We start from the raw sequence: 22,531 nt of genomic DNA, 5'->3' as shown, positions 1-22,531 counted from the left end.
TTTATTTTATTTATATATACATCTTTTTTTAGAGGGTAGATCATATTTCACATTGCAGATAGATTGTGGCTTCTATCAATGTAATTGTAATCATTTCCAATCCCCCATATATATATGTTTTATTATGTTTTCTTTTATTTATTATTTTGCCCCTAACCTTACCACCCCTCCCCAAATTGGAGTAAACTAATGGACAACAATACTTGGGCTTCTATTTTCAGCGTATACATACGATATACATTTTACGGACACAGTATATTTTACATTAGTTCTCTTATTTTTGTCCCACCATTCAGCTACCCTCAACCCCTCCTATCTATCTCTGAAGACCATCCAGTTTTGATTTCTATTTGCCATATATTTTTCAACTGCGCTGTGAGGTTTCACAAAAGTTCTGAACCTTTCTATTCTCATAGATTGTAAATTAAAGATAAAAATTTAGCTAAGAGTATGTATTATTATATTATTGATCGATTGACTATGACTTTTAAATCACCCAGCAGTGCTATTTGCAGCGTTAGCTCCAGGTAAATGTTGCAATTCTTCAGCCATTCCTGGACCTGTGACCAAAAACAAGCTACATATGGGCGTCTTAATCAACCACATCCGCCAATGTCGCACTTCTGCATCTTCGGTGAAAAGTGGCAGAATTAGAGCGGTGTTTGTCAGACCATGAGACATATTGAAAATCTGTCTTCTCATGAAAATGTCTGTAGCGTCCGAACGGTTTGGCCTACAAACTAATATGACCATTCTATGGAAAATGTCACTGAGTTGTCTGAAGGTAACCGGTACCGTTTTTTTTAATGAACCGAGGTAGTTTTGTGCCTACCCCCCAAAAATTGTTAAATATGTGTAAAAAATATATACAGTACCAGTCAAAAGTTTGGACACGCCTACTCATTCCAGGGTCTTTCTTTATTTTTACTGTTTTCTACATTGTAGAATAATAGTGAAGACAAAAACTATGAAATAACACATGTGGAATCATGTAGTAACCAGAAAATTGTTAAACAAATCCAAATATATTTTATATTTGAAATTCTTCAAAGTAGCCACCTGGAATGCATTTCAATTAACAGGTGTGCCTTGTTAAAAGTTTAATTGAGTAATTTCTTTCCTTCTTAATGCGTTTGAGACAATCACTTGTGTTGGTATACAGAAGACGGCCCTATTTGGTAGAAGACCAAGTCCATATTATGGCAAGAACAGCGCAAATAAGCAAAGAGAAACAACAGTCCATCATTACTTTAAGACATGAAGGTCAGTCAATCCGGAAAATTTCAAGAACTTTGATAATGATAATGGAGCCGGAGGGGATGGCTGCCGTTTACGGGCTCCTGAACAACTGTGCTATTTGGTTTGTTTTTTCGCATTGTTTGTAACTAATTTTGTACATAATGTTGCTGCTACTGTCTCTTATGACCGAAAAGAGCTTCTTGACATCAGAAAAGCTATTACTCACCTTGAACTGGACGAAGATTATTTATTTAATGAGTCGCAAAGGATATACTGCTTTATCAAGACAAGGCCCAAATCCCAGTCATCAGCGTGAAGAAAAGACGGAGGAAAAAGGGGAGTGGGGTGCCTTGTAAGAATTTGCAGACAAGTAAGTAAACACCCCTTCCCTCCGTATTATTGGCCAACGTGCAGTCATTGGAAAACAAACTAGACGATCTCCGATTAAGAATAGCCTACAAACGGGACATAAAAAAACTGTAATATATTATGTTTCAACAAGACGTGGCTGAACGAAGACACGGATAATATAGAGCTGGCTGGCTTCTCAGTGCATCAGCAGGACAGAGAAGCTACGTCTGATAAGACCAAGGCTGGAGTGTGTGTCTATTTGTCAATAACAGCTGGTGTGCAATGTCTAATATTAAAGAAGTCTCAAGGTATTGCTCACCTGAGGTAGAATACCTCATGATAAGCTGTAAACCACTCTATCTACCAAGAGAGTTCTCATCTATATTATTCGTAGCCATCTATTTACCACCACAAACCGATGCTGGCACTAAGACAGGACTCAACGAGCTGTATAAGGCCATAAGCAAACAAGAAAATGCTCATACAAAGTGGCGCTCCTACAGTGGGGCAAAAAAGTATTTAGTCAGACACCAATTGTGCAAGTTCTCCCACTTAAAAAGATGAGAGAGGCCTGTAATTTTCATCATAGGTACACTTCAACTATGACAGACAAAATGAGAAAAAAAATTCCAGAAAAGCACAGGGGTGCTTTTCACTAGGTCCCCCCGTGTGGTTCTCGGATTTTTGCTCACCGTTCTTGTGATCATTTTGACCCCACGGGGTGAGATCTTGCGTGGAGCCCCAGATCAAGGGAGATTATCAGTGGTCTTGTATGTCTTCCATTTCCTAATAATTGCTCCCACAGTTGATTTCTTCAAACCAAGCTGCTTACCTATTGCAGATTCAGTCTTCCCAGCCTGGTGCAGGTCTACAATTTTGTTTCTGGTGTCCTTTGACAGCTCTTTGGTCTTGGCCATAGTGGAGTTTGGAGTGTGACTGTTTGAGGTTGTGGACAGGTGTCTTTTATACTGATAACAAGTTCAAACAGGTCCCATTAATACAGGTAACGATTGGAGGACAGAGGAGCCTCTTAAAGAAGAAGTTACAGGTCTGTGAGAGCCAGAAATCTTGCTTGTTTGTAGGTGACCAAATACTTATTTTCCACCATAATTTGCAAATAAATTCATTAAAAATCCTACAATGTGATTTTCTGGAATTTTTTTCTCATTTTGTCTGTCATAGTTGAAGTGTACCTATGATGAAAATTACAGGCCTCTCTCATCTTTTTAAGTGGGAGAACTTGCACAATTGGTGGCTGACTAAATACTTTTTTGCCCCACTGTATTTAAGCAGGTAGGCCAGTTGAGAACAAGTTCTCATTTACAACTGCAACCTGGCCAAGGTGTTGGCAATGGTGATGACCAGTGAAATATACCTGCTGGAGCGTGTGCTGCGGGTGGGTGTTACTATGGTTACCAGTGAGCTGAGATAAGGCGGGGCTTTACCTAGCAAAGACTTATAGATGACCTGGAGCCAGTGGGTTTGGTGACGAATATGAAGCGTGGGCCAGCCAACGAGAGCATACAGGTCGCGGGGCTTTGGTGACAAAACGAATGGCACTGTGATAGACTACATCCAATTTGCTGAGTAGAGTGTTGGAGGCTATTTTGTAAATAACATCGCCGAAGACGGTATGTTTAGCAGCATGAGTGAAGGATGCTTTGTTGCGAAATAGGAAGCTGATTCTAGATTTAATTTTGGATTGGAGATGCTTTATGTGAGTCTGGAAGGAGAGTTGACAGTCTAACCAGACACCTAGGTCAGAGCCGTCCAGAGTCAGAGCCGTCCAGAGTAGTAATGCTAGTCAGGCGGGCGGGTGCGGGCAGCGATTGGTTGAAGAGCATGCATTTAGTTTTACTTGCATTTAAGAGCAGTTGGAGGCCACGGAAGGAGTGTTGTATGGCATTGAAGCTTATTTGGAGGTTTGTTAACAGTGTCCAAAGAGGGGCCAGAAGTATACAGAATGGTGTCGTCAGCGTAGAGGTGGATCAGAGAATCACCAGCAGCAAGAGCGACATCATTGATATATACAGAGAAAAGAGTCGGCCCGAGAATTGAACCTTGTGGCACCCCCATAGAGACTGCCAGAGGTCCGGACAACAGGCCCTCCGATTTGACACACTGAACTCTATCTGAGAGGTAGTTGGTGGACCAGGCAAAGCAGTAATTTGAGAAACCAAGGCTATTGAGTCTGCCGATAAGAATGTGGTGATTGATAGAGTCGAAAGCATGTCACATGTGCAACCAGAGGAAAACAAACTCTTGACCACCTTTACTCCACACACAGAGATGCATACAAAGCTCTCCCCCGCCCTCCATTTGGCAAATCTGACCATAATTCTATCCTCCTTTTTCATGATAGTGTTTTGATTACTTGTTTTGTCTTTAGTGTATTTCATATGCTACTATGCTGCCGTTTAGATGAATTGCTGTGTAATTGTGAGATACAGCTCTGTTGTTGTTGCCACTGAGCTGCCACTGCATGTCACGCCCTGACCATAGTTTGTTTTGTATGTTTCTATGTTTTGTTTGGTCAGGGTGTGATATGAGCGGGCATTCTATGTTGTTTGTCTAGTTTGTCTATTTCTATGTGTTTGGCCTGATATGGTTCTCAATCAGAGGCAGGTGTTTGTCGTTGTCTCTGATTGGGAGCCATATTTAGGTAGCCTGTTTTGTATTGTGGGTTGTGGGTTATTGTTCCTGTTTTATGTGTACTTGTGTTCACGTTACGGGACTGTTTCGTCGTCGTTTGTTTGTTGTTTTTTTTGGTTTTGGTTTTGTTCAAGTATTCTATTAAAATGAATACTCACCACGCTGCATCTTGGTCCTCCTCTCTTTCGCCCGACGAAGAACGTTACAGAATAACCCACCACCAAAGGACCAAGCAGCGTGGTAACGGGCGGCAGCAGCAGCAGCAGCAGCAGCAGCAGCAGCAGCAGCAGCAGGACTCCTGGACCTGGGAGGAGATTCTGGACGGCAAGGGACCCTGGGCACAGGCTGGAGAATATTTCCGCCCTTGGGAAGAGCTGGAGGCAGCCAAAGCCGAGAGGCGGTGGTATGAGGAGGCAGCACGAAAGCACGGCTGGAAGCCAGAGAGACAGCCCCAAAAATGTATTGGGGGGGGGCACACGGGGAGTGTGGTTAAGTCAGGTAGGAGACCTGAGCCAACTCCCCGTGCTTACCGTGGAGAGAGAGGGACCGGGCAGGCACCGTGTTATGCCGTGAGGCGCACGGTATCCCCGGTGCGCAGGCATAGCCCGGTGCGGTACATAGCAGCGCCTCGTATCGGCCGGGCTAGAGTGGGCATTGAGCCAGGTGCCATGAAGCCGGCTCAGCGCATCTGGTCTCCAGTGCGTCTCCTCGGGCCGGGGTACATGGCACCAGCCCTACGCATGGTGTCCCCGGTTCGCCAGCACAGCCCAGTGCGGGCTATTCCACCTCGCCACACTGGCCTGGCTACGGGGAGCATTCAGCCAGGTAGGGTTTGGCAGGCTCGGTGCTCAAGACCTATAGTGCGCCTCCACGGTCCGGTCTATCCGGTGCCTCCTCCATGCACCAGGCCTCCGGTGGCAGTCCCCCGCACCAGGCTGTCTCTCCGTTTCCTCTCTACAGGTACTCCCTCCTGTCCAGCGCCGCCTGAGTCTCCCTCCTGTCCAGCGCCGCCTGAGTCTCCCTCCTGTCCAGCGCCGCCTGAGTCTCCCTCCTGTCCAGCGCCGCCTGAGTCTCCCTCCTGTTCTCAATCAGAGGCAGGTGTTTGTCGTTGTCTCTGATTGGGAGCCATATTTAGGTAGCCTGTTTTGTATTGTGGGTTGTGGGTTATTGTTCCTGTTTTATGTGTACTTGTGTTCACGTTACGGGACTGTTTCGTCGTCGTTTGTTTGTTGGTTTTTTTGGTTTTGGTTTTGTTCAAGTATTCTATTAAAATGAATACTCACCACGCTGCATCTTGGTCCTCCTCTCTTTCGCCCGACGAAGAACGTTACAGAATAACCCACCACCAAAGGACCAAGCAGCGTGGTAACGGGCAGCAGCAGCAGCAGCAGCGATCGCAGGACTCCTGGACCTGGGAGGAGATTCTGGACGGCAAGGGACCCTGGGCACAGGCTGGAGAATATTTCCGCCCTTGGGAAGAGCTGGAGGCAGCCAAAGCCGAGAGGCGGTGGTATGAGGAGGCAGCACGAAAGCACGGCTGGAAGCCAGAGAGACAGCCCCAAAAATGTATTGGGGGGGGAGGCACACGGGGAGTGTGGTTAAGTCAGGTAGGAGACCTGAGCCAACTCCCCGTGCTTACCGTGGAGAGAGAGGGACCGGGCAGGCACCGTGTTATGCCGTGAGGCGCACGGTATCCCCGGTGCGCAGGCATAGCCCGGTGCGGTACATAGCAGCGCCTCGTATCGGCCGGGCTAGAGTGGGCATTGAGCCAGGTGCCATGAAGCCGGCTCAGCGCATCTGGTCTCCAGTGCGTCTCCTCGGGCCGGGGTACATGGCACCAGCCCTACGCATGGTGTCCCCGGTTCGCCAGCACAGCCCAGTGCGGGCTATTCCACCTCGCCACACTGGCCTGGCTACGGGGAGCATTCAGCCAGGTAGGGTTTGGCAGGCTCGGTGCTCAAGACCTATAGTGCGCCTCCACGGTCCGGTCTATCCGGTGCCTCCTCCATGCACCAGGCCTCCGGTGGCAGTCCCCCGCACCAGGCTGTCTCTCCGTTTCCTCTCTACAGGTACTCCCTCCTGTCCAGCGCCGCCTGAGTCTCCCTCCTGTCCAGCGCCGCCTGAGTCTCTCTCCTGTCCAGCGCCGCCTGAGTCTCCCTCCTGTCCAGCGCCGCCTGAGTCTCCCTCCTGTTCAGCGCCGCCAGAGTCGCGCGTCAGTCAGGAGCCGCCAGAGTCGCGCGTCAGTCAGGAGCCGCCAGAGTCGCGCGTCAGTCAGGAGCCGCCAGAGTCGCGCGTCAGTCAGGAGCCGCCAGAGTCGCCCGTCAGTCAGGAGCCGCCAGAGCCGCCCGCCAGTCAGGAGCCGCCAGAGCCGCACGCTAGTCAGGAGCAGCTAGAGCCGCCCGCCAGTCAGGAGCCGCCAGAGCCGCCCGCCAGGCAGGAGCCGCCAGAGCCGCTCTTCAGTCCGGAGCTGCCCCTCAGTCCGGAGCTGCCCCTCAGTCCAGAGGCTCCCCTCAGTCCAGAGGCGCTCCTCAGTCCAGTGGGGCCCTTTATTAGGGTTGCCAGTCCAAGGTCGGCGGCGAGGGTCGCCGCTCCTAAGAGGCCACTGAAGCGGGTAATGACTATGGTGGAGTGGGGTCCGCGTCCTGCGCCAGAGCCGACACGAACGGACAGATGCCCACCCAGACCCTCCCCTATAGGTTTAGGTGTTGCGGCCGGAGTCCGCACCTTGAAGGGGGGGGGGGGGGGGTACTGTCACGCCCTGACCATAGTTTGTTTTGTATGTTTCTATGTTTTGTTTGGTCAGGGTGTGATATGAGCGGGCATTCTATGTTGTTTGTCTAGTTTGTCTATTTCTATGTGTTTGGCCTGATATGGTTCTCAATCAGAGGCAGGTGTTTGTCGTTGTCTCTGATTGGGAGCCATATTTAGGTAGCCTGTTTTGTATTGTGGGTTGTGGGTTATTGTTCCTGTTTTATGTGTACTTGTGTTCACGTTACGGGACTGTTTCGTCGTCGTTTGTTTGTTGTTTTTTTTGTTTTTGTTTTGTTCAAGTATTCTATTAAAATGAATACTCACCACGCTGCATCTTGGTCCTCCTTTCTTTCGCCCGACGAAGAACGTTACACTGCAAGAATGTAGTTTGAAAGGCCACATACAATAGAATCCAACTTTATTATCAGCAACTTACCTGTGAAGTGCTCATTATATAATATTTTCAGGGATTGTTATGAAAAATAGATGTCTGACTGTAGTTCACACGGCAATCTTCTTGTTATTGTCTTGGTCCATTTGATGTGTACATTGAACTGTGTATTGTCATTAAAGCGTTCTACTAAATACTAAAAGTAAAGCATTAGCTATCTAAAATACATATTTTGTTTACATCCAATATAAAACATGAAAATGAATAATTATCACTTCCTATTGTGCTTCATTTAGGCTACAGGAGTTTTATGGTAACCAATCAGGTTTACAGTATCACGTGAACAAGTCTTTTGAGATTTCAACACGATCCCCTGAACTTCTGAGTAACCGAATGGACCCCAGCCAACTTTTTTAGAAGTGAGAAAATACATGAAAATACATGATGTTATCCAATGTTTGATTACAAACGTATCTGGTCCGGATCCCGGCCAATAAATAAACCATTTTGTTTGTTCAGGAGAGATGACCCCTTTAACAAAGCACAAATATTAGGAAACATGTCTTTGAAACTTTCCACTTACAGGAAATGCTCTCTCTAACTTTGACACCAACTCAATAGCTGAGGTTAAGATACAGTTGCAAGGACATCTGACACAAGCTCTACAAAGTACATATGAGGTTCTGACGTACACACACACACACACACACACACACCCCTTGGACACTAGGCTTACTATACAGACCCGGGTTAAACAGTTCTTTAGAATATAACAGGTGAAAGGGGTAAAACACAAACATTAGGCCTGCTGTTGGCCTACTCGGAAAAGACCCTACAAATCTTTAAATAAATACATTGTATTTCATGTGCTTTGGATTTAGAGTCTTTCTGTTATCTATTATACCTACGAATCATTCATATGTTATATTACAATACGGTTGTATACTTAAATTTGAATTAAAGAATCCATATCAGGCATTATTTTGTCCCATATCAAAAACATTATCTTTTCAGGAGAGATGGCATGTGTAGACTTCAATCTTTGTGACCAAGATCATTTCACATGCACACGAGAGAGAGAGAACCAAGTGTGCAACAATACAATCCATTTTGAAGGGAGTTTATGTAGACCAATTGTAGGCTAATGTTTAGATAAAATACCTATATTTGCCTTAATAAAAAATATGCTAAGATTCCAGAACCACCAGGTTCATTCACCTTTCACATCAAAGACATCTGAAATCATGACCTACTGTTTAATGACATGGTGTGTGTGGGTGGCTGCATTTATCTTTTATGTACGTGACAGAGACAGGAGGGAAGGCCAGTCAGCCAGGGCTGGTTCGCTGGAACTTCACAGTTCATTTGAATCTAAACCAACAATTCTACAGTCAAATTGATTAGTGATTCAAAGGAACCTTTTATTGTTTTGTGAAATTCCATTCTGTGTATTTCCAAAGAATGTCTGTGTTTTACAACAGTAATATTGTGACATGATAACTTTGGGCTACTGGGTTGTTGACGCTGATCCTCAGTCATTTGAACATGTTAATATGTCATGTGTTTACATACCTGTAAGGTTCTGTATTTATTTTCTTAGTCAACCTTGTGTTCTTGACTGTAACCCTGTTTCTTTGTGTTCTTGAACGTAGCCCTGTCTTTCATTTTTGTTCATTGATTTCACCTGTGTTAGTTACTCACCTGGTCTCATCAGCTCCTTATTTAGTTCAGTTCATTCTGTTTGTTCCCTGTGAGGTATTGTTCGTTTTGACTCTACTAAGCATGTTCCTAGCTCGTTTGTGAGAATCAGTTATAGCCTTCAGTCCTAGTTTTGATTCACCTGCCTGTTTGCCTACCTGTGTATGACCACTGCCTGCCTGTGACCACGATTCCTGCCTTCTGCGAAGGTGAAACAAACACCTGCCGCGCTCTGCGCGTGAATCTACACCCTTTCCCCCCTGAGTATTCATTACAATACCAATACAATTTGTAATACTTTATAAATGTGTACTATTATTTCAATAACTTGATCTGGAACCTATGCTGTCATTAAGCTTGTTGTTACAAGACTAATACCACGTAAACTAGCGTGTACCTAACCTCTTTACAACAGGGACATAAATGTTAATTAAACACAAAACAGATAAAAGCACTTCCAAAAGGGAGGTTGTATAATTGTGAGATACAGCGCTGCCTTGCAAAATATACCTTGATCACCTTTGACACTGCATGCTGCCATTGACAGATCAACTTAGTGACAATAACATCTGATAGTTGGATTAGAAAGGCCACATACAATAGAATCCATCTTTATTATAAGTAACTTACACTTGATGTGCTCATTATAAAATATTTTCAGGGATTGTTATGACAAAGTATTGATTGAAAAATAAACGTCTGACATTGTACTGGTGATAGTTCACACGGTTTAAACTTCTTGTCATGGTCCTTGGTCCGATTGATGGTTACATTGAGCTGTGCTTGTCACGCCCTGATCTGTTTCACCTGTCTTTGTGATTGTCACCACCCACCTCCAGGTGTCACCTGTTTTCCTCATTAGTCCCTGGGTACTTATTCCTGTGTTCCCTGTTTGTCTGTTGTCAGTTCGTCTTGTTTTGTCAAGTCAACCAGCGTGTTATTTCCGTGCTCCTGCTGTTTCCTTTTCTCTGTTTTTGCTAGTCCTCCCGCTTTTGACCCTTGCCTGCCTTGAACCCGCTTGCCTGACCATTTTGCCTGCCCTGACCTCATGACAGCCTGCCACCCTGTACTTCCTGGACTCTGACCTTGTTATGATCTTTTGCCTGTCCACGACCATTCTCTTGCCTGCCCTTTGTATTATAATAAATAACAGAGACTCAAACCATCTGCATCTGGGTCTCGCCCTGTGCCCTTATGTTGCGTTGTCATTGGAGTGTTTTAAATATTTCATGTAAACGATTAGCAATCTAAAAATACATGTTTTGTTTACATCCAATATAAAACATGAAAATGAATAATCATCACTTTCTATTGTGGTTCATTTAGGCTACAGCAGTTTTATGGTAACCAATCAGGTTTACAGTATCAAGTGAACAAGTGTTTTGAGATTTCAACACAATCCCCTGAACTTCTGAGTAACCGAATGCACCCCAGCCAACTTTTTTAGAAGTGACAAAATACATAATGTTATTCAATATTTGATTACAAACATATCTGCTTCGGATCCCGGCAAATGAATACATAATTTGTTTGGACAAATATGAGGAAACTGTCTTTGAAAATGTCCACTTACAGGAAATGATCTCAGTATCTTTCAGACCAACTCAATAGCTGAGGTTGAGATAAAGTTGCAAGGACATCTGACACAAGCTCTACAAACGTGCACATGAGTTTCTGATGTACACACACACACACACACGCACACACACGCATGAATGAAAGCACATATATACACACACACACAGCCATTGGACACAAAACTTACTGTACAGACCAGGGTTAAACATTTCTTTATATTATTACACATTAAAGGGGTAAAACACAAATATTAAGCCTACTGTTGGCCTACTCTGTGGATAGGGGGCAGCATTTTCACATTTGGATGAAAAGCGTGCCCGGAGTAAACTGCCTCCTACTCAGTCCCAGATACTAATATATGCATATTATTATTAGTATTGGATAGAAAACACTCTGAAGTTTCTAAAACTGTTTGAATCATGTCTGTGACTATAACAGAACTTATCTGGCAGGCAAAACCCAGAGGACAAACCATTCAGATTTTTTATTTTTCAGGTCACTCTCTTTTCAATGAGTTTTCATTGGGAATCCAGATTTCTAAGGGACCTTCCTGCAGTTCCTATCGCTTCCGCTGGATGTCAACAGTCTTTAGAAATTGGTTGAGGTTTTTCCTTTGAGAAATGAAGAAGTAGCCCTGTTCAGAACGAGGGTCGGGTGAAGTGTACTGTTTGTTAGAGGCGCGTGACCAGAAAGCATGCTACACATTGTTTTCCTCCGGTATTGAACACAGATCATCCCATCTTCAATTTTATCGATTATTTACGTTAAAAAATACCTAAAGTTGTATTACAAAAGTAGTTTGAAATGTTTGGACAAAGCTTACAGGTAACTTTTGCAGTCATGTTGAGCGAGTTGGAACCGGTGTTTTTCTGGATCAAACGCGTCAAATAAATGGACATTTTGGATATATATCGATGGAATTAATCGAACAAAAGGACCCTTTGTGATGTTTATGGGACATATTGGAGTGCCAACAGAAGAAGCTCATCTAAGGTAAGGCATGAATTATATCTTTATTTCTGCGTTTTGTGTCGCACCGGGAGGGTTGAAATATGATAGTCTGTGATTGTTTGCTGGGGTGCTATCCTCAGATAATAGCATTGTTTGCTTTTGCTGTAAAGCATTTTTGAAATCTGACACATTGACTGGGTTTACAACAAGTGTAGCTTTAATTTGGTATATTGAATGTGTGATTTCATGAAAGTTAAATTTTTATAGTAATTTATTTGAATTTGGCGCTCTGCATTTTCACTGGATGTTGGCCAGGTGGGACGCTACCGTCCCACATATCCCAGAGAGGTTTTAAAGTGAGTTTCCCCACTGACAGAGCTTTGAGCATCTTTAATGGAATTGAATTATTACAGGTAAATGTGTGTCGGTAGATAACCTACTCTGGGTGTCTTTAATTATTAGTGTAGAACAACTTTGAAAATACCCTAATTTCTTCTTACTCTTGTTAAACTATTGATTGCTGGTGAGATCATTAAACACATAAAAGCATGCAGTATAGAAGTAGGATCTGAATTTGAGCCAGTTTGATACAGCGGGAAAAGAATCCTGCAGCAACAGGAAATGTGAATTATTATGTGGATTATAATACATTTACATTTTTGTAGGGGTTGATACATTTTTCATAAGGGATTATCAAGTCTGAATATTACAAACTTCAGAAGCCTTTTTATTTTATCTTGAAGGAAAGTTCTCCTGCAACAGGGTGAAATAATTTATCGATTAAGTGTTTCCTTTTAGCATTAGGCTTAGCCTACTGGTTTAGCCTACTGGTTTAGCCTACTGCTCAAATTACAACGCAACAAAAGGTTTAGAACATGATAAACTAGAGGTAATGGTTCCAGAATCACCAGGTGCATTCACCTTTCGAATCCAAACAAACCTGAATTCATGACCTACTGAAAAGTGAAAACAAGATGAATGCCAACAAATCCAGATTCTTCCCCTCTCTCTATGACCAGTCCAACGCATGCGGGGATATTTGGACCTCAATGTTGCAGGACCATAATAATTGCAATGCGGAGCAGAAGCAGCAGCAGCAGCAGCCAGTTAGAGACACGGAGCGGTGGCCTGACACGGGCATCCTAGTGGTGAACAACTACCAACCTCTGGAGGTGTTTAGTCCCCCGACCGGTATCCATGTGGCCAGGAGGAGCGAAATGGACGAAGTCAACGAGCTGGCTATCCTGATGATGGAGTTGGAGTTGGGAGCGCAGATGGGAGAGCCTTTGGATCGCGGGAGATGTAAAATACAGTGCTATTTTTTTCATATATTCTTATTCTGACTTTAAACGCGCTGTTTCGTATTATAGGCCTAGTAGTTCTATGCGACAGACAGACAGTTTGGGGCGTCTGATGCTGTTGTCTATTACAATGTTCGACCTCTTTGCAGAATTAGTGCCAACACTTTATAAATTGATTGATTCTCTTTCCCTCCCATTATAGATGACTTCTTAAGCAACCTTCATACATCTGTCATCCAACAACGGAGAAGAGAAGGATTCAAATCAGGGAAAAAACTATAATGATTGTATCTCATCAGAATTACCTTGACTAACAACTATTTATGTTCATAAATAAATCCTATATTAAAGTCACAAACCACATTCCCCATCAAACAGCCAATCTGTCATCCCTTTTATTGAGTTAATCTGCAAAGATTCATATCGCATAATCTGGCATCCTGTTTCTCTCTTCAGACTGATGTATCAGCATTCAAATGTGAAAAGTGTTCATTTCAACACAAAACTGGTCAGCATCTACAGACCAGACAGAAAGGGTTTCATTGTACAATACAGTAGCTACATGGTAACATAACCGTCCATTCGCAACCATGAGTGTTGTCAGTCCATCAGCAAAAGAGATGCTGGAAACAGAAAAGCAACAGTTCTGGTTAGGAGTTACAGCAAGAGAGAGTATTCCTCTCCTATTTACACTCAGACACACTGGACGGGCTGGAAAACCCCATCTCCCAGGGTGCATCTGAAAACAGATAGTCTACTGTACGGGGGGTCAGTAAAAAAAGGAAATCAGGGTGAAAAACTATAACCTGCATCTGAAATAATGCAATAATGTGTCGTCATGATAAACAGGAGAAAATATGTTACATTTTTGGGACAGCTCTTCATTTCAACAGTTTATTGTTGTGTTGCAATACCACCTATGATGTGTGAGGTGATATGCTCTTCCACCCATCCTTTGGTATACTGTGACCAACACAATTACACTCTTCCCCCTGTCACTTGTTCCTCTTATCAAAGATACTCAAACCAGGCTCATCTCAGTCTTGGGTTCCATGTGTAGACTCATGCATGCCATGTCCACCCATTAGAATACCAAGAGACACTGTATGAATACTATACTGAATAGGAGCAACCTTCAGACAAGGTGTGTTCACTCACTGGGAATGAGAGAATGAAAGCCAGACTCCATGTAGAGGACCAAACTCCAGGACTGGGAGCTGCCCTAACATTTTCACCTTCCTGTCCAGCAACAGTTAACAGAACAGACATATACCTATAGGATAAAGTGTATTTGAGCTGGTTCTCGTTAAAAATAAACATTTACAGTACAATCATCAAGGAGGAGATCAAACTCATTGGGATAAACATTCACAATATGATGCAAAGAATGTACTACTGACAGAGGACCTTGGTCTTCAAAGGTCAAACCAATATGTATATATGTAGTTAACAGTGTCCCAGTCCACCACTGTCCATACGTAACAGTATCGTATCATTATACCTACTAGAGGACCTTGTGCCAATCACTCCTGGGGATTTTGTTCATTAAACCAGAGATGCACATCTACAGTCCTAAAATGTCAGAGTCAGTCTGGTTTTTATCTCATCTGATCATTACTAGAATACAAAACATTACAGAATGTAGAAATGTATTGTGTAGAACACAGATATGACACTCTGTTATGTAGAATCATTACAATACATACTTTCTGTAACATTTGCTAAGTGGATTCTGTGGCCAATTTATGATTTCTTTATGATTTCTTTATGATTTCTAAAGAAAAGAGAAATGTAACTGAACACTGTGTCAGCGTTTAAAGTGTCCTCTCTCCTTTCTGTTAAGGAACACATTACATTTACAGTTGTGTTAAACCCAGTCCAACTTTACCGTGTCCAAGAAAAGGGCTACAGTACTGGATTTATGATCATGTTCACGTTGTGAAAGGCAGTTTGGAGGCATCGTCAAGAAACAAGTGAAATTGTTGTTGGCATCCTTACGATTCAAGTGTTTGTCGACACAATAATCACAGTTTATGAGGCACATGTGTTCTGAAAAGTGTGTTTCTTCCAAACATGGTGTCAGATCTCAACTCACTATTCATATCCATTCATATACAACACCAGTACCATTTTTCTTTGGAGAAAATCAACACCCTTCATTAAATCTACTGACTTCAATTGTGCCTAATTTGTGGTCCAATGTTACAAAACAGACCACTCATGTTGTTTTCAAACTGCTTGAAATGATACTTAGAAGACATGGCTGAGCACAGGAAAGGGGAATCTGACTCAGTTCTCAATTATCATTGAAGAACATAAGAAGGTAAATCACCTCTCAGTCAGTGGATGGAATACTCAGGGCCATTGGAGACGACAACAAGGTAAATCACCTCTCAGTCAGTGGATGGAATACTCAGGACCATTGGAGACGACAACAAGGTAAATCACCTCTCAGTCAGTGGATGGAATACTCAGGACCATTGGAGACGACAACAAGGTAAATCACCTCAGTCAGTGGATGGAATACTCAGGGCCATTGGAGACGACAACAAGGTAAATCACCTCTCAGTCAGTGGATGGAATACTCAGGGCCATTGGAGACGACAACAAGGTAAATCACCTCAGTCAGTGGATGGAATACTCAGGGCCATTGGAGACGACAACAAGGTAAATCACCTCTCAGTCAGTGGATGGAATACTCAGGGCCATTGGAGACGACAACAAGGTAAATCACCTCTCAGTCAGTGGATGGAATACTCAGGGCCATTGGAGACGACAACAAGGTAAATCACCTCTCAGTCAGTGGATGGAATACTCAGGGCCATTGGAGACGACAACAAGGTAAATCACCTCTCAGTCAGTGGATGGAATACTCAGGACCATTGGAGACGACAACAAGGTAAATCACCTCAGTCAGTGGATGGAATACTCAGGGCCATTGGAGACGACAACAAGGTAAATCACCTCTCAGTCAGTGGATGGAATACTCAGGGCCATTGGAGTTGACAACAAGGTAAATCACCTGTCAGTCAGTGGATGGAATACTCAGGGCCATTGGAGACGACAACAAGGTAAATCACCTCTCAGTCAGTGGATGGAATACTCAGGGCCATTGGAGACGACAACAAGGTAAATCACCTCTCAGTCAGTGGATGGAATACTCAGGGCCATTGGAGACGACAACAAGGTAAATCACCTCAGTCAGTGGATGGAATACTCAGGGCCATTGGAGACGACAACAAGGTAAATCACCTCTCAGTCAGTGGATGGAATACTCAGGACCATTGGAGACGACAACAAGGTAAATCACCTCTCAGTCAGTGGATGGAATACTCAGGACCATTGGAGACGACAACAAGGTAAATCACCTCTCAGTCAGTGGATGGAATACTCAGGGCCATTGGAGACGACAACAAGGTAAATCACCTCTCAGTCAGTGGATGGAATACTCAGGGCCATTGGAGACGACAACAAGGTAAATCACCTCTCAGTCAGTGGATGGAATACTCAGGGCCATTGGAGACGACAACAAGGTAAATCACCTCTCAGTCAGTGGATGGAATACTCAGGGCCATTGGAGACGACAACAAGGTAAATCACCTCTCAGTCAGTGGATGGAATACTCAGGGCCATTGGAGACGACAACAAGGTAAATCACCTCAGTCAGTGGATGGAATACTCAGGACCATTGGAGACGACAACAAGGTAAATCACCTCTCAGTCAGTGGATGGAATACTCAGGACCATTGGAGACGACAACAAGGTAAATCACCTCTCAGTCAGTGGATGGAACTCAGGGCCATTGGAGACGACAACAAGGTAAATCACCTCTCAGTCAGTGGATGGAATACTCAGGGCCATTGGAGACGACAACAAGGTAAATCACCTCTCAGTCAGTGGATGGAATACTCAGGGCCATTGGAGACGACAACAAGGTAAATCACCTCTCAGTCAGTGGATGGAATACTCAGGACCATTGGAGACGACAACAAGGTAAATCACCTCTCAGTCAGTGGATGGAACTCAGGGCCATTGGAGACGACAACAAGGTAAATCACCTCTCAGTCAGTGGATGGAACTCAGGGCCATTGGAGACGACAACAAGGTAAATCACCTCTCAGTCAGTGGATGGAATACTCAGGACCATTGGAGACGACAACAAGGTAAATCACCTCTCAGTCAGTGGATGGAATACTCAGGGCCATTGGAGACGACAACAAGGTAAATCACCTCTCAGTCAGTGGATGGAATACTCAGGACCATTGGAGACGACAACAAGGTAAATCACCTCAGTCAGTGGATGGAATACTCAGGGCCATTGGAGACGACAACAAGGTAAATCACCTCTCAGTCAGTGGATGGAATACTCAGGACCATTGGAGACGACAACAAGGTAAATCACCTCTCAGTCAGTGGATGGAATACTCAGGGCCATTGGAGACGACAACAAGGTAAATCACCTCTCAGTCAGTGGATGGAATACTCAGGACCATTGGAGACGACAACAAGGTAAATCACCTCAGTCAGTGGATGGAATACTCAGGGCCATTGGAGACGACAACAAGGTAAATCACCTCAGTCAGTGGATGGAATACTCAGGGCCATTGGAGACGACAACAAGGTAAATCACCTCAGTCAGTGGATGGAATACTCAGGGCCATTGGAGACGACAACAAGGTAAATCACCTCTCAGTCAGTGGATGGAATACTCAGGGCCATTGGAGACGACAACAAGGTAAATCACCTCAGTCAGTGGATGGAATACTCAGGGCCATTGGAGACGACAACAAGGTAAATCACCTCTCAGTCAGTGGATGGAATACTCAGGACCATTGGAGACGACAACAAGGTAAATCACCTCTCAGTCAGTGGATGGAACTCAGGGCCATTGGAGACGACAACAAGGTAAATCACCTCTCAGTCAGTGGATGGAATACTCAGGACCATTGGAGACGACAACAAGGTAAATCACCTCTCAGTCAGTGGATGGAATACTCAGGGCCATTGGAGACGACAACAAGGTAAATCACCTCTCAGTCAGTGGATGGAACTCAGGACCATTGGAGACGACAACAAGGTAAATCACCTCTCAGTCAGTGGATGGAACTCAGGACCATTGGAGACGACAACAAGGTAAATCACCTCTCAGTCAGTGGATGGAATACTCAGGGCCACTGGAGACGACAACAAGGTAAATCACCTCTCAGTCAGTGGATGGAATACTCAGGGCCATTGGAGACGACAACAAGGTAAATCACCTCTCAGTCAGTGGATGGAATACTCAGGACCATTGGAGACGACAACAAGGTAAATCACCTCTCAGTCAGTGGATGGAATACTCAGGACCATTGGAGACGACAACAAGGTAAATCACCTCTCAGTCAGTGGATGGAATACTCAGGGCCATTGGAGACGACAACAAGGTAAATCACCTCTCAGTCAGTGGATGGAATACTCAGGACCATTGGAGACGACAACAAGGTAAATCACCTCAGTCAGTGGATGGAATACTCAGGGCCATTGGAGACGACAACAAGGTAAATCACCTCTCAGTCAGTGGATGGAACTCAGGACCATTGGAGACGACAACAAGGTAAATCACCTCTCAGTCAGTGGATGGAATACTCAGGGCCATTGGAGACGACAACAAGGTAAATCACCTCTCAGTCAGTGGATGGAATACTCAGGGCCATTGGAGACGACAACAAGGTAAATCACCTCTCAGTCAGTGGATGGAATACTCAGGGCCATTGGAGACGACAACAGAACAGGTGTCTCTCTTTCAGTTGAAATGGACTTGTTCTATAAAAAGAGCTAAGATACATGGCATCCCTCTACATGCTTATATATACACATTATACAACGGGTGGGTCTAATCCTGAATGCTGATTGGTTAAAACCGCATTCCAGCCGGTGTCTATTCCACAAGTTACCACCGGCTAAATCTATGATGTTAAAATGCCTATTTACTCTGTTCCATATGACTGTGCAATCCACTGTCTCATCATCCCAGCCAAGCAATTTATAAACTTAATCTCCTCTATAAAAAGCATCTAGACATTATCTCACATTTCCTTTAGACTAACATTTAGTTTTCAACAGCTGAGATTTGTATAAACTTGTTGTCTGACTCTCCGACATCTGCAACATTGTTTCAATACTCCATCAATCTCCAGCTGTCCCATAGTAATGAACATGTCGGGAGTCGGGACAAGACTGACAGGCAGCGTTTCTCAACAAGTCAAAATCATGAATCATCTGGTATTATTTTTATGGATATATTAAAAAGAAATGTAAATTGAAAAAAGGTCAAATGAAAGGAAGTGCAGCTAGTTTACAGTCTTTCCAGCTTCAGTTTGAAGTGATTGTGTTGCTGTGCTATTGGTTAGCCTCTCTGAACAACACTGTCCTGACAAGTGAGCACATTTTGTATGCCAGGAAAAATCGAGCCTCATTAGCTCATTGTTATGGATTTAATTTATCCAAATAAATATCTCTAGAAAACAGCTAAAACAAATGCAAATGCAACTAAATTGCTGTTATTCTAGCTGTAAGTTAGCCTTAGTTGGCTAACTAGAAAGAAAGGGAGAAGAACGTTGCCAGCCGGTATGGAAACGGAACATTTAGAACAAATGACTGGGTGGCATCCATAAATACAGAACAAAAAGACTGAACGACTGTGTGTCGCGTCTCTACTGTAGCAACCGAACCGATAGAACGAACGACAAGCCGGCTAGATTTGTGTCGGGACTATATCTTGTGGAAGGATGTAATAGTATGAATAAATTAATCAAAATACAGTTTTTTAATGAAAATATGTCAATCATTATTTGAATATGTTGGTAACACATTGTATAAAAGTGATGCCCTCGAAGCCGGTGTTTGGAGGATATAGTGCCACGGTCTGCCTGTCCTCGACTTCGTCTCAGGCCTAACAACAACCGTGCCAATATCTCCTCCAAAAACCCTTGGCTCGTTATCACTTCATTCTGATGTTCTGAAGTGGTTGGACCTTTGTGCATGAACATGTGACGACTCTCTCTGCCTCATCAATTGTTCTATTGATGTCGTGACATACTCCTCTGTGGGTTGCTAAGGTTACTGGCCTGGTTAGAGAAACACTCATCTTTCATTATTACAGGTCTTTAGACGTGGGAATGACATATGTACAATGTAAAGAAACAGGTGTTGTAATGTAACTATAGAGACATCGTTAAGAAGAGATGACTGACAGTTTGAGATAGAACACTTTCACTCTTCAGTAACTCCAAAATAACAGCATGGTGATCAAACACATCAGAGCAACGTGGGATTTTCCCACAATGAGAGAGGTGGGAGAGAGAGAGAAATAGAAAGAAAGAGGCTTTTATCAGTCTTAATATACAAATGTCAAAAAAGTTGAGTTTGAGAGTTTGTTTAGTCTCTAGTATTACAGCATGTTCAGAAAAGAGAGTGCTGCAATTCCACCTCCCGGCCACTAGAGGGAGGGATTACACCTGGAACTCAAACATGTCTGTCTGCTTCTTGGCCAGCTTTGCCACCTCCTGGCGGATGGCCTGGACCAGGGCGGATGTGGAGAGACTGCTGAGTGTGACTCTGTCTCTGGGCTCCCCCGCATCGGGCAGGCTCTGCTGGGACGCGGCGGTGGTCGGGGTTGGGGGTGGCTCCATGGCCTGGCCGTAGTGTAGGGGGAGTCTGGGGGAGCTGCCTTGAGGGTAGCGGGGATGAGGGAAGGCCTCCACGTACCCTGGGAGAGCCACCTGGAAGAGAGGGTAGACCAGGCGTCACCAAAACAACCACACAGGGTTTGAAACCCACCAACATGATAGGAAATACAGCTGATGCTTTGTTTTTTGTTGTTTTTCAAATTCAAAAGGTATTATCCTTATTGGATCAGTTTGCTGGGTGAACATTGTCTCTCTTCCACATGTATTACACATATATTCAAATGGCTGAAAACAAGGGAAAATATACACAAGCACACTTGGACGAAACTCACACGATAAAATAAATTAAGAAGTAAAAATTAAAACGGCAATTAAAATATCTGTGACTTTTAAAAATGGACTTTCGATTCAAACCAAGCATTTGAACTCCACTTATGGGTTACTTTAGAATGTGGACATGAGATGTGCATGACTGTCTGACTCTACACAAAACTAATCAAAGAAAGATCCAAAAGAAAAAAGAGAAGAGGTGTTCATTTAGGAAATGTGCTCAACTACCCCGGTATTTTGCTGTGTCCACTCAACGCCAGTCACACATTCAGTTCAGCAAATGGTTTCTAAATGACACTGGTTCTGCAAAAAGACACTGCGTGAAGACATCTGGTTGAAACAGGCAGACAAACAGGGATAAAAAGAACATTCCATACAGAAGAGGAAAGGCCAGTGAGGAAAGGGGAGGTCACATGGTCAATAACAGTGACAGATGGGGACATGGAACCCATTTCATGTTTAACAGACAGACAGAGACAGAGAGAGTATTGTATAATAGAAAATTAGGAACCAAATTTTGCTTAGTGGTAGATGAGGAATGAGCTCACTGTCAATCCCTGATAAGGCTCTCTGCAGAGGCTGTCATGAAAATGTCTTCATATTCACTGATGAGTCACATTTTGGTGTCTTACAAACATCCAGGAAAACACATTGAGCTCTGTAACTTATCTTCCCATTAGTTTACATAACAACTCTAAGACCTGGGGCAGGATAGGGCTTTCCCTTGTGTGTGGTGTGGTTGTGGCTCGAGGTAGAACATACCCTTATGCACAGATTTAGGATCAGAATATTCCACCCCCATCCTAACTTTACCATAAGGTAACGTGTCTGATCCAGGATCAGTGGTGTTAGCAATTTATGTTACTCTTCAATAACACAAACCCCAAAGCAAATCAGGGGGAGGAAAATAGGTTTATTCAAAGAGGACAAATCATAGATGTTATGCTGAGAGGTAGATGGTCATTCTCCCCTGTCCTCAGTGATGCTCTGTCAGTGATTCTCTCCAGTGGTTCTCTCGCCAGAACAAAGGGACAAAGGGACAGCAATGTGTAGTTTTATAACCCAGCCCTAGCCTGTGGTTGACCAATTAGAATTCCTTGCAATAAAACTAGCCAATGGCCAAATAACAAGTATCCTATTTCAGAAGACATATTCCTCCCATGTCTCTGAACCATTGAGCAATAATTCCCGATAACAGAAAAAACACTATTTCCCTTCATCATTATTACTGTATTGATTTCTCGTCCTTTTGACCTCTCATCCTCTGTCTCTGCGTTGTGTATTAATCTTTGACCTATTCTTACAGTGGGTAGCTACTTCTACCTACGCGGTGAGTGTTGGGAGTAGGGGGGGGTTCTTACAGAGTCAGCCCACTGGGGGGGCACGTCCTCAGGCTCGGGGGGGTAGGACATCCAGGATGGGCTGTGGTAGGAGGACGGGGGCGTGGAGGCAAAGTACTCAGAGTAACCCGACCGCGAAGCTGGGATGGCGTACACCGCTGTGATGGGGTTTCCTGTGGGAGGGTTAGGAGGTCATTATGCAGGGGAAATACTACAATGACAACTGCCATTACTAGAAGAAGAATGAAGTTGTTCTACAATTGTGACAAACAACAAAGTTAA

The 22,531-nt window shown here is 44.0% G+C and overlaps 1 protein-coding gene across 1 annotated transcript in view; it reads right to left on the bottom strand.

The window, feature by feature from the left end:
• Nucleotides 1-19,744: 19,744 nt before the first annotated feature.
• The window catches only part of kiaa1549lb (KIAA1549-like b), a 100,256-nt gene continuing 97,469 nt past the window's right edge, over nt 19,745-22,531 (bottom strand). Inside the window, exons 18-19 of the mRNA XM_039000329.1 lie at nt 22,271-22,422; nt 19,745-20,672 (exon numbers count right to left, since the gene is read on the bottom strand). Of these exons, the coding sequence (XP_038856257.1) occupies nt 20,403-20,672; nt 22,271-22,422 (422 nt within the window). The 3' untranslated portion in view covers nt 19,745-20,402. The remainder of the gene's footprint in view (nt 20,673-22,270; nt 22,423-22,531) is intronic.

This window comes from Salvelinus namaycush, chromosome 1 (genome assembly GCF_016432855.1).
Source record: "Salvelinus namaycush isolate Seneca chromosome 1, SaNama_1.0, whole genome shotgun sequence".
NCBI classification, from domain to species: domain Eukaryota; kingdom Metazoa; phylum Chordata; class Actinopteri; order Salmoniformes; family Salmonidae; genus Salvelinus; species Salvelinus namaycush.
The sequence above is the reverse complement of the archived record's forward strand: the minus strand, read 5'-3'. Positions and strand labels throughout refer to the sequence as shown.